Source organism: Lates calcarifer, linkage group LG16_LG22 (assembly GCF_001640805.2).
Source record: "Lates calcarifer isolate ASB-BC8 linkage group LG16_LG22, TLL_Latcal_v3, whole genome shotgun sequence".
In the NCBI taxonomy this organism is placed as follows: domain Eukaryota; kingdom Metazoa; phylum Chordata; class Actinopteri; family Centropomidae; genus Lates; species Lates calcarifer.
The window spans coordinates 19,454,323-19,466,589 of record NC_066848.1 but is presented as its reverse complement, the minus strand read 5'-3'; the positions used below and the strand labels follow the sequence as shown (position 1 = coordinate 19,466,589).

The 12,267-nt window shown below is 37.7% G+C and overlaps 2 protein-coding genes across 2 annotated transcripts; both read left to right on the top strand.

Moving 5' to 3' along the window:
- The first annotated feature begins 244 nt into the window (after nt 1-244).
- On the top strand, nt 245-4,137 carry LOC108872903 (G-protein coupled receptor 4). Its single transcript, XM_018660812.2, has 4 exons — nt 245-595; nt 1,081-1,308; nt 2,041-2,228; nt 2,364-4,137. The coding sequence occupies exons 2-4, from the start codon at nt 1,096-1,098 to the stop codon at nt 2,869-2,871; spliced, it is 909 nt and encodes a 302-aa protein (XP_018516328.1). The 5' UTR covers nt 245-595; nt 1,081-1,095; the 3' UTR covers nt 2,872-4,137.
- A 5,100-nt stretch (nt 4,138-9,237) lies between these two features.
- Nucleotides 9,238-11,670, top strand: LOC108872904 (G-protein coupled receptor 4). Its single transcript, XM_018660813.2, has 5 exons — nt 9,238-9,431; nt 9,593-9,712; nt 9,841-10,065; nt 10,525-10,712; nt 10,859-11,670. Exons 3-5 carry the CDS (start codon nt 9,856-9,858, stop codon nt 11,361-11,363), a joined length of 903 nt encoding a protein of 300 aa, XP_018516329.1. The 5' UTR covers nt 9,238-9,431; nt 9,593-9,712; nt 9,841-9,855; the 3' UTR covers nt 11,364-11,670.
- Nucleotides 11,671-12,267: the final 597 nt, after the last annotated feature.

The following is a 12,267-nucleotide window of genomic DNA, read 5'->3' as shown; positions in this document are numbered from 1 at the left end:
TCAGGCTCTGTATAAATAAACCTGATTTTGTTTCAGTTACTTTAAAGTCTCTGTTTTGCCTTGATGCTTTTAATGGCAGCTAATGCTTGTACATCCCAGTCTGATCTCATATTAGTAGTATTTACATGATGAACACAGTGTTTCATAATGAAGTAAACCAGTTGGGTAAGTGTGCTGGCGTGCACACTTACCCAACTTCCCGAAGTTTTCAAGAGAAAACCAACAGTCATATAAAAGTGGCAGAGCATTTCACAGTAGGTCATCAGCTGATCAAGAGTAGCTCCTCTGTGATCTTAAAGTGCAGTTAGACTGGATTTTTGAATAATAATTTTAGATAAGATTTACTGCAGGAGATGCAAGAGATAGCATGAAAAATGCTGCAATAACTAGCAGGGCTAAATTGTACAGCCTCTTATGAAAATCTTGTTATTCCCTTTTTTAAAGAGTCGTAAAGAAAACCACTTCTGCTTTCCTTAGAAAGCAAAGATTAGATTATCTGGAACCTTTTTCACGTCATGTCTTGCCACATCAGATATACTTTAGCAGACTCTGGTAAAGAAAACACACTCAGTTTGTGGTCCTCCAGCTTTCAAAGGTAAGGTTCTGTTTTATTACTTACCTCATTCTATGTATAACCTGTAAATGTACTGACACATAACAAAGGAAACAAGAATGTAAATGAATACACAAACTGTGACAAGGTGACAGTTTCAGACTGTAGGTGGACAGTATACTACAGTCCAACAGTTGTATTTACTTAAATAACTTGAAATAATTGGTAAAAACATGCAAAAAGACACAGTATAATGTATCTCAAATAGCAAAAATTAGGTAAAAAAAAAAAAAAAAAAAAAAAGAAGGATGGAGAAGAAAATGAGCATGACATCTGTGAATAAGAAGGTAGTAATACTGGCTGAAGACAATTTAAATCAAACATTTTTGTGCTAAAATGCTGGATTATGAGATTTATGCTGTACTACAGGTGTACTATATTCATATGAACCTGCACTTCACAGCTTAAGTATTATCACTGAATAGCGTACAGTAGATATTAAAATAACTTCCTCTCTCAAACAACAGATTTCCCACTGAAGAATGGAAGATTTCTACAATAACAACACCTCACAGAACACAAGCAACATCAACTTCCCCTACAGCAACATCACAGAGAGCTACGGCTATAATAACAACAGCAATGAATTCTCTCCTGACGAAAGTTCTCTTTTCATCATATATGTGGTGACATGTATTATCATTGGTATCGGCCTTCCTTTGACCCTTGTAGCCATCTATGGTGTTTATTCTCTGGTGAGTACAAAATAACTGAGTTATTTATTGTCTGTCTGTCTTGTGTCTGTTGTATGGTCTGTCTGTAAAGGATCTTGATCTGGCTGTGGGGGCTAGGTGTCAGGGCTCTGGGACAAAGGGATAATTTACTCCATAATCCAAATTAAATGTCCCCACAGCTGTCAGAAGTCTTCTGAAGTTCACTGGACCCTAAACACATGCAGTTTACAAGTTTAGCTCCAGTCCAGTGTTTTCCTCAACTGCTGAAGTTTAGTTGCAGCTTGATGAAAACTGTCAGGCTTGTCACAGCAGTTTTTACAGTGTGATTTTTTAAAGTACAAACATCAATTACAGACAAACCAGAACTCTCTGTTCACTATTTGTTTGTGTTACAGTGATTAAATATTCTGTTTGTCAATAATAGACTAATTGCTCCATTTTTGCCAATATTTAATGTGCGTTTCTTTCGCTCAAAACAAAGTTCAAGTTGAAAAATCATGTGACTTTAGTAAATCCAGTGTAACATGTTTCTTCCTGTTATCTGCACAGAGAGGCTCACCATGCAAACAAAATACACCAGATGTGTCTTATCTGGAAATACCTGAAAAACAGCTGCAAACGCTTAAGTAAATCTTGTCCTTAGTCTTGTTACGACAGACCAACAGTGGAAAATGCATAAATGGCTCTGACATGTCACCAGCTCAGAACATGTTTACAACTGCTTTGTTTACTTTCACCAATGTTTTCCTGCAGGTGAGAAACGATCATGTTGCTCCGATCTACATCATCAACCTCCTCATTTCTGACCTCATTCAGTTCTGCTGCATGATCGCTCTAGTGACAGAACTTGAGGATTGGAAAATCAGAGAAATCTTCATTTTTCTGTACTATTTTGGTCTGTTGGCCAGTGTTGGCTTCATGGTGTGTGTCGCCCTGGAAAGGTAACTATCAGTCTATCCAGTATGTTTATAGCTATTCTCTGTCTGACATTTTTATGCATATACAGTATATATACATGTACAGTATATAATAGTACATATACTACAAAGTCTATCTATGTGTCTGTTGTATTACAGGTATTTGGTCATTGCCTGGCCTCTGTGGTACCGCTTCAGACGAAATATCAAGGTCTCTATAGTGGTCTGTGTTGTGGTCTGGGCTCTGCCTCTTGCATTTCTCCTCCCTTTATATTTCGAAGTTGATTTTGACATTTTAATCATCGCCGCTGTCTACCTCCTTACTCCCCTGCCCTTGTTCATATTCTCCCTGGTTGGGACCCTTAAAGCTCTGTCAGCCAGCCGAGTCTCCTCTGATGAAAAACGACGAATTGTAGCAGTTTTGGTTGTGGTGCTACTTACTTACATGCTGCTGTTCCTGCCCACCACCATTTGGTGCCTTGATAAAAAAGTTAGATATAATGATACTTTAATTGATCTGTCTTTCACTTTAATACAGTTCAGTCCTCTTGCAGACTTGTTTCTGTATGTTTTCATTAGGAAAGGAGCTGTAGACAAGATTTTGGCCTCTCTGTGTTGTTGCAGAATGGAGAGCAATGATATCAGCAGATCAACAGTGACTGAATGATGACAATATATACACAGTCACTCCATGTAGGCAGAGGAAGAAAGAAAACAGAAGAAGAGATGAAGGCAAATAGACACATAATTTAAAAAAAACAATAAAAATGATTCAATTTAATGCTTAATGGAATAAAACAGGCTTAAACCCAGCCGCTTAAAACAAAAATAAATAAATAAAAAAATGACCAATCGCATTACTAAAATGCAATAAACCAGATAACAAAGAATGACTTTAAAATGGCTGAACTCACCATTTAAAAGGTTCAAGTACAATAAAACGGAAAGAACAGCCTGGGCGGAGGAAGAGGAGCAGCGGCGCGCACATATAAGACAGTTGAACAGGAAACTGAGGGAGGAGCATGAGGATTGCGCCGAGTGAAACCGGGCAGCGAGGCAGGAAGTAAGGTCTGAGAGAGGAACGGACGACTGTCAGGGCAGACATTCCAGATGGGAGGCTGATATTGGATTCAATGACTGCTAAAAGAACTGAGTGAAGGAATGTTTGAATTGTACCTGTGTGTGTGTGCGTGCGCTCTACCCCTTGCTTGTTCCCTGTGCGTTAGTCTGCACCTGAGGTTCCCTCTCTCCTCAATGGCACAGCAGCGAGGAAGGGCAGCTCCTCACGTGGAGACCATACTTGGAGGCCATACTGTTTACCTCCAGTTCTTCCTCCCAGGACAAATAGTAGGACAGTGTTACCAAAAAGCTTATATGAACAATGGCATGGACGCTTTTAAAGGACAGTTGTCAGTGTTTGTTTAATTTTTCCTGGACGGCTGTTGTTTGTTCCCTGCCCCCCTGCTCACCTGTGGCAACTCCTTGGTTTTACAGATTTTAAAGGAACCAAGCTTTAAAAAATATACCCCACCTTGACATAATCACTTAAAGAGCTGACTGCATATGGATGTAACAAGATCTGTTAATCTGTCAATCACCCTTCATAGCAACACATCCTCATCATGTTAATAAAGAATGTGTCCTATCAGTCAACCATGCTCATGTCACTGTCCATGTACATGTACATGAAATCAATAGATTACATTTTGTCATCTATCACATTTCTCACTGATGTGAAAGCAGGTTGTATCAGATTAACCTACACGATGGAAAGTGAAGCTAAAGATGTACCCAGTGCTTTAAAATGTGACCATGTAGTTTATTGTCTTTATTGAAACAATGTGAGTTTGTTTTGCCACTCTGTTGCTTTTGTTATATTTCTCATATTGTGACAGTGTCAGCGTTCTGTATAAATAAACCAGATTTTGTTTCAGTTACTTTAAAGTCTCTGTTTTGCCTTTTAATAGCAGCTAATGCTTGTACATCCCAGTCTGATCTCATAGATTACTTGTATTTACATGATGAAGAATGTTTTCAGCATTGAAGTTTTATATTGAAGTACATGTTTTGCCTTATTTATGTGCTCTTCACTTGTGACTGTTAAATTCCTATCAACATGACTTAAAAGCAGTAAAACCTAAAGAGGTGTAACAGTATACTCAACAAACTATATGTTACATCAGCAAGTTTATTATATATACTGGAAACTGAAAACTGGGGTGTTCACAGAATGACACATTTTTGAAACCTGTGAGATCAATTTAACAATAACCAGTCTGATTATTAAGATATTAAGTAAATGGTCATTTTACCTGAACCTATACAACAATTTTTTCTTTTTTTATCTACAAACATGAATCATCTAAAAGCAGAATGCAGTGTTTCATAATGAAGTAAACCAGTTGGGTAAGTGTGCTGGTGTGCATGTGTTGCCGAAGTCTTCAAGAAAAGCATGATGCAGAGATACAGAGAAAACCAACAGTCATATAAATGTGGCAGAGCATTTCACAGTAGAAGGTCATCAGCTGATCAAGAGTAGCTCCTCTGTGATCTTAAAGTGCAGTTAGACTGGATTTCTGGATAATAATTTTGGATAAGATTTACTGCAGGAGATGCAGGAGATAGCATGGATAATGCTGCAAGAACTAGCAGGGCTAAATTATACAGCCTCTTATGAAAAACTTTGTTGTTATTCCCTTTTTTAATGCCCTAGCACTCACTGCAGCCTAGGCAGCATCTCTCCTTCTCTGCTGCTTGTAATATTTTGCAGCAAACCTAAATAGAAAAGCAAGAAGTAAGTGGTCAGTCCCATCCACTCTCTCAACCACAACTTCATGTGTCAAGGTTCAATCTGATTAGAGCAAGGGAAAATGTGTGAGCAGAAGTGTTTACACTTTGTCTTGTTCCACATATAAATGAATGATGGTGAAAATTTTTAGGCTGTAAATTTTGAACCATGAGCTTAGTCTCTCTCTCTCTCCTCCTCAACTGATATCAACCCATCATCATTTCTTCATTTTAGAGGCATTGTGTGACAGGGGTAAGAGATTATCTACTCTTTTCATTTTCTTTCTGATATGCAAATATAGTGGTGCAGCATTTTTAGTCAGTAGAGGAACATAGCATCTTACTGTGAAAAAAATGAATTTAAATGAATTTAGCTGGATTGTAACAGACATCTTTTCAACTGCAAAGCATAGAATACACACACTGTCATGCCCCATAGCCCCAACAAAATGGTTGCAAAATAGGCCAAGTTAAGGAAGTTTAAAAATATAGAAAATTATACCACAGTTGTGTTATCATTTTGCATCAAATAACACCAAGTTCAAAAATAGACAAAACCAAAGTGCTATCGTGTTATCAGTGTGATTAAAAAAAAAAAAAGAGCAAATGCATTTGGCCAGAAAGATAAACAAGTCAGTATGAGTCTTATCACTGCATTAGTGGCAGCAATGAGCCTGTTTTGCACTTTCAGTTTTAGCTTTCAGTTTGCAGCACTTCTCTCATCAAAGCATAACTGACACCATGTCTAGAGCAGCAGGGAGAATGAGCTGCCCAGCTGTAGTGTGTGGTTTCTTGGCCTGGGCAATTCTGTATGCAATTTTGAGTGCAGACATTGGACAGATTTTAGCATTTGTCACATTTGGGAATTGGTACATTTTAGTTTCAGATCTATAGATAACTGGCCAATGTACATATGTGCTAAGCCTTGGCTATTACGTTCCCTTTATTTATTTATTTTTTATTTGCTATCACTTGTGTATAATTTTTACACTGTAATGTGACAGCAGCTCCGCTCAGTTACCCCACAGCTGCAAACCTGTAGGAGTGCAGCATGAGACACCTGGGTAAGGTGTCACATGACACCATGCACTTGTTTTTAACTACCTACTCATTTAAAAAAAAAAAAAAAACAGCATCCATAAGCAACACAGTCATATCTGTTATTGTTTGGTTGAAGATGAGGCATGTTCAAATTTGTCAATTATATTAATGCACCAACTGTTAGTGTGTCCATTTATGATATGATATTCCAAATATTAAGACACATATCCCCTTTTTGAATGTGCAATGGACTCATTGTCAAAGAAAACACACCCCCTACGAAATGAGTTTTCACACCAACAGTCAAGGACTAAAGGTTGTTTTCAACCCTCCAGCCTCAGGGGTAATGATCTCATTTTGGTTCTGCACAGCATAGGTGAAACAGGAGCACAAACGTAAAGTTACACAAAGGTAAGATTTATGTTTTTAAACACCAGCACAAATAAAGTGTTGTTGCTTACTGTATGTAATCAACTATCAGAAATTTAGAGGCTAATCTATTTATTTCTAATATGTTGTCAACTTAATTTACCATGGCCTATTGGAAAGAAACTTACAATACAATGAATAAACCTAATAAGACAGCACAAACATAATAACCAAAAACATGTTACATTTTTAGCAGATTGTGCTGCTTATTATTGCTTAGATCCAGCTGAGAGTTCACTAATGTTTTCTGCCAGAAAAAACTGTAATAATACACTGGAGAGAGGACAAAGATGTGTGAGTTTGTGTAACATTTTCCTCCTACGCACCATGGCTCTGAGTCAAGTATGTATATAATCCGTCAAAGAAACACTCCCATGAATGAAAATCCACAAGCAACTTATAGTGTGGGAAAATCACTTCAGTTTCATTTAGGCTAGTTATAGAGCTGGAAATTGGTGACTGATGATTCTCAACAAGGACAAACTAAATGCTTGGAAGACAACTACAGCGTCTCATTTGAGAAGTGCTGCACCAGAGCACCAAAATGACACCACGCTGTGACAAAATAACCACTCACACCTCTACACACATCAGATTTGTCTGTTAGAACTCAATATTTTACCTGTTTACCCAGAACGTGTTGGATTACCATCTGTTAAGATGTATGATGGCCTCCCTCCAACTTTTATTTTGAGCAAATTTCCTGTTGTGTGCTTAATTCTTTAATATGACTATACATTTTGATGTGATGTGGCCATTTACAATGTAATACTTGTAATACAATGTTACTTCCATTGTCAGTTCCTTTTGACTACAGATCTGGAGTGCTGTGTGTAGTGCAGTATTATTTGTCACCATTTGATGAGTCACTGTTATCATGCCTCACTGTGATTGGGACAGTTGTTTCAGAGCCATGAAACCAGTAATCTGATTTATTTGACGTATTTGTTGATCACACATCCTCTGATCTACATTCCAAAGTAATGGTTGCTCTTCTCTTCGTGTCTTGTCTTGTCTTATTTTCCGCTGCCATGAAATATGTGCCCGGCCTGGTGCCAAAACAAACATTTGTAGACCACAATTAGTGTACATTTTACAATTCACTCTCATTGTTCAGTCCTCAGACAGCAAAGTGAAAACCAGAAGGGAAGCAGCCAGGGGAGGGATTAGATAAGGCAGGAAAGATGATTAATGAGGATATTATGTTAAACACTGAGGAGATTGTGGAGCACATGAGTTATCCATTAGCAACACCGTTAGCAGCTCCTCACCAACCCCAGACTGTGGTATCCCCAACTTGGGCAGAAAGACAGCCAGCTAAAAGTAACTTTGTCAAGTGGCTTGCCTGTTAAAATTATAGCAGAGGGCAGCGCCTGTAACATGTTCTAATGAGATCTAGGCACACACATATAGGATATGGCCAACATTTGCGAAACCATAAAATATCCCTTGTTGTATATGACCAAAATTAGTGTATAAATACACCCAATGCACTCTTTCTATGGTGTGTTGAGCACATACAGCATTTTAATAATGTTGTATTACTGTGCTGAACAATAGACACATGAGCCACTCTTCCTCAAGTCAAAGACTAAACTGAAGCCTAACCTGACTAACAGCTTGAATTCATCAGTTAATATGTGTTCTATCCTTTAATTACTGGCAATTTGCACTCTTGCTTTTCCAAAATGAATCATACAATCATACAATCATATCGGCATGCTTACTATTAAGGCAAGTTAGCAAGATGTTTCATTTTTCTGATATATACTCAACAAACTTTTCTTGTCTTGGCTTGTTCCCCAATGTGTATTTTTTCCAACTGTCAATAAAGTTTGAATAAATGAGTGACAATCATATCTTGTTGCCTCCAGTGTCTATCAATGACAGTTATGTCATATGTATTCATGATTTTCTGTCAGTTGTCACAAATTCATGCAGCTGTCAACTGGGAATGCCTCCATACTAGATGGAAGAAAGACTGTTAGGGTGACAGTAAGAGTTTGAAATCACTTGATTTGATGCTACCACTGGAGGACGACAAAAGATACAAGACAACAAACCAAATACAAGGCAAAATGTACATACATTCTCAACAAAAATCTATCTGATCACCATTCACATATCAAGACTTGTTTAACCCACATTAACACTTTTCAAACATCCTCTGAACCAACAGTGACTTTTCAGTCCCTTCCCTCTCACACTAATAAATATAAATAAATAATAAAATGTAACAAAATTTCAAAATGATAAATTACATTTTAATTTGGAGGAAACAGTTTTATTACACCAGAGAGCAAGGTGAGTCAAATGAACTAACGCTGTGGAGAGGTACAAATATCAATCACAATCAAGCTCAATAAAACCCATACACTGTCAGGTCCAGCCTTCGCAGAAAAACACACAGAGAGACAGAAAATGGCATATTGGTAAATTGCATATTATCTGTATGAACAGTCCTTTTAATAGCAAAAGCAAAGCTGACCAAAGCTTTGTTTTCTTGTCACTCTGATTTAACAGATGTAGGACTGAAAGTGTTAGCTTATGACATTTCGCCACAAATAGCCTTGCTATAGCCTGTGTCAGTCACCATTAAATACGCATAAAAGTACAAATGATGAAAGAAGTCGAACAGGATGTGTGTGTCTCCATAAGTCCTCAGTTATTTCCTCACTTACCTCTACCTGTAAGTCAGAGGAGGGGCGTGCTGCTGGCTGCAGTGAAGCAATAGTATCCCCCTGAACAGTACATGATGACACAGGCACAGAGAAACCATGCACCATGCAAGAATAGCACATCTTGAATTCCTTATAGAACCACTCCTAGCTTCCTCAGGGCAAATATCATATTATGTGGAAACTCCTTCATGCCATGACATGCCACATTAAACATACTATAGTCGACAACGCTTTAGTCAACACTTTAGTCGGTAAGCACATTCAGTTTGTGGTTCTGCAGCTTTCAAAGGTAAGGTTTCTGTTGCGTTACTTATCTCATTCTTTGTATAACTTGTAAATGTACTGATTATAACAAAGCAAACAGAAATGAATATGTAGGTGTACAGTAAACTATGGTCCAACTGTTGCATTTACTTTTCCTTTTTTCCTCTCTCTTCTCTTAAACACAAGAATAAATGACCTGAAATTGGTAAAAACATGCAAAAAGACACAGTACAATGTATACTGAATAGCAAAAATGGGATAAAGAAGACACGATGGAGATAGAGAGGAAAATGAGCATGAAAGAAGGTATGAGAAGGTAGTGCTAAAATGTTAAAAATATACTGTATTTATGTGAACTTGCACTTCACAGCTTAAGTATTATCACTGAATAACGCACAGTAGATATTAAAATAACTTCCTCTCTCAAACAACAGATTTCCCACTGAAGAATGGAAGATTTCTACAAAAACACCTCACAGAACACAAGCAACATCAACTTCCCCTACAGCAACATCACAGAGGGCTACGGCTATAATAACAACAGCAATGAATTCTCTCCTGACGAAAGTTCTCTTTTCATCATATATGTGGTGACATGTATTATCATTGGTATCGGCCTTCCCTTGACCCTTGTAGCCATCTATGGTGTTTATTCTCTGGTGAGTACAAAATAACTGAGTTATTTATTGTCTGTCTGTCTTGTGTCTGTTGTACAGTCTGTCTGTAAAGGATCTTGATCTGGCTGTGGGGGCTAGGTGTCAGGGCTCTGGGACAAAGGGATAATTTACTCCATGTTTATTTATAATAGATTAATTGCTTCATTTTGCCAGTATCTAATGTATGTTACAGTTCAGTTTAAGTTGAAAAATCATGTGACTTTAGTAAATCCAGTGTAACATGTTTCCTTCTGTTATCTGCACAGAGAGGCTCACCATGCAAACACAATACACCAGATGTGTCCTATCTGAAAATACCTGAAAAACCGGTGGGAGCGCTTCAGTAAATTTGGCGCCAAGTCTCACCACAACAGACAACAGTGGAAAATGCACAAATGATTTGATGAACACAAACCACTCTATTTGTTTGTTTTGTTTACTTTCACCAATGTTTTTCTGCAGGTGAGAAACGATCATGTTGCTCCGATCTACGTCATCAACCTCCTCATTTCTGACATCATTCAGTTCTGCTGCATGATCGTTGAAGTGGCAAAACCTAAGGATTGGATAGCCAAAAATATCTTTATTTTTACATACTGTTTTGGTCTGATGGCCAGTGTTGGCTTCATGGTGTGTGTCGCCCTGGAAAGGTAACTATCAGTCTATCCAGTATGTTTAGAGCTATTCTCTGTCTGACCATTTTTATGTGTAGATACATGTACAATATACATATGGTGTATGTATTACATAATTAAGATGCTCCACAAAGTCTATCTATGTGTCTGTTGTATTACAGGTATTTGGCTATCTCCTGCCCGCTGTGGTACCGCTTCAGACGAAATATCAAGATCCCTATAGCAGTCTGTTTTGTGGTCTGGGCTCTGCCTCTTGTATTTCTCCTCCCTTTATATTTCAGAGTTGATTTTCACATTTTGACAACAATCTTCGCTGTCTACCTCCTTATTCCCCTCCCCTTCTTCATATTCTCCCTGGTTGGGACCCTTAATGCTCTGTCAACCAGCCGCATCTCCTCTGATGAAAAACGACGGATTGTGGCAATTTTGGTTGTGGTGCTACTTACTTACATGCTGCTGTTCCTGCCCACCACCATTTGGTGCCTTGATAAAAAAGTTAGATATAATGATACTTTAATTGATCTGTCTTTCACTGTTATACAGTTCAGTCCTCTTGCAGACTTGTTTCTATATGTTTTCATTAGGAAAGGAGCTGTAGACAAGATTTTGGCCTCTCTGTGTTGTTGCAGAATGGAGAGCAATGATATCAGAAGATCAACAGACTGAGACTGAATGATGACAACGTATACACAGTTGCTCCATGTAGGCACAGCAAACAAGAAAAAAGAAGAGATGAAGGCAAATAGATAGAGACAGATACTGTGTTCACTTGCATAAAATGTCATTTTTAATTGCTTTTGTTTATTAACTCAAAGTTCATGTACGTTATTATTACCCTTGAATCAAAAAAGCTAATCTTACATGCCCATGTAGGCAGAGAAAGAAAGAAAATAGAAAATATTAAGGTAAATTCACTGGCTGTGCTGCTGTGTGAAAGCTTCAACAAATGTAAATAAAATATTTTTTATGTTTATGTTATGTTCCTGTTTATTAACTAAGCAATATATGCCATTATCACTCTTTAATCAAAACAAGAAACCCTATAATATAAGGCTATCATATGCTCATATAATGCTGAGTTTATCAGCACCATGATTATGCTGTCATTATAACCACCACTCTCTCTTAGTCTTACATCTTTATTTGGACTGTTTTCTGCATGTGTACTCAGGGAGAGCTTTAGGATTTTTTCCATCTCACATGCACATTTTAATTTAGTTGTTTTCTTTTTCCCTTGTTATTGTAACTAGTGTGTGTCTAACCACAGCAGTATTTTGTTGTTGTTGAAATGATAAACTAAACAACATACCATTTGTTTAACTTCATTCAATATCAGAGTTTTATTTTTAGCGTTTTGTTCCCTTCACTGTGACCTCTGAATACCAGGAACACATTTTGACATTTGACACAAGAAATTAGAAATTGGTTCATTTTAGCTTCAGATCTATAGATAACTGGCCAATGTATGTATGTGCCAAGCCTTGGCTCTTCAGTTCAGTTTGCTGCCACTTCTGTATAATTTTAACACTGTCATGTGACTGCCCTGTTACCCCACAGCTGCAAACCTGTA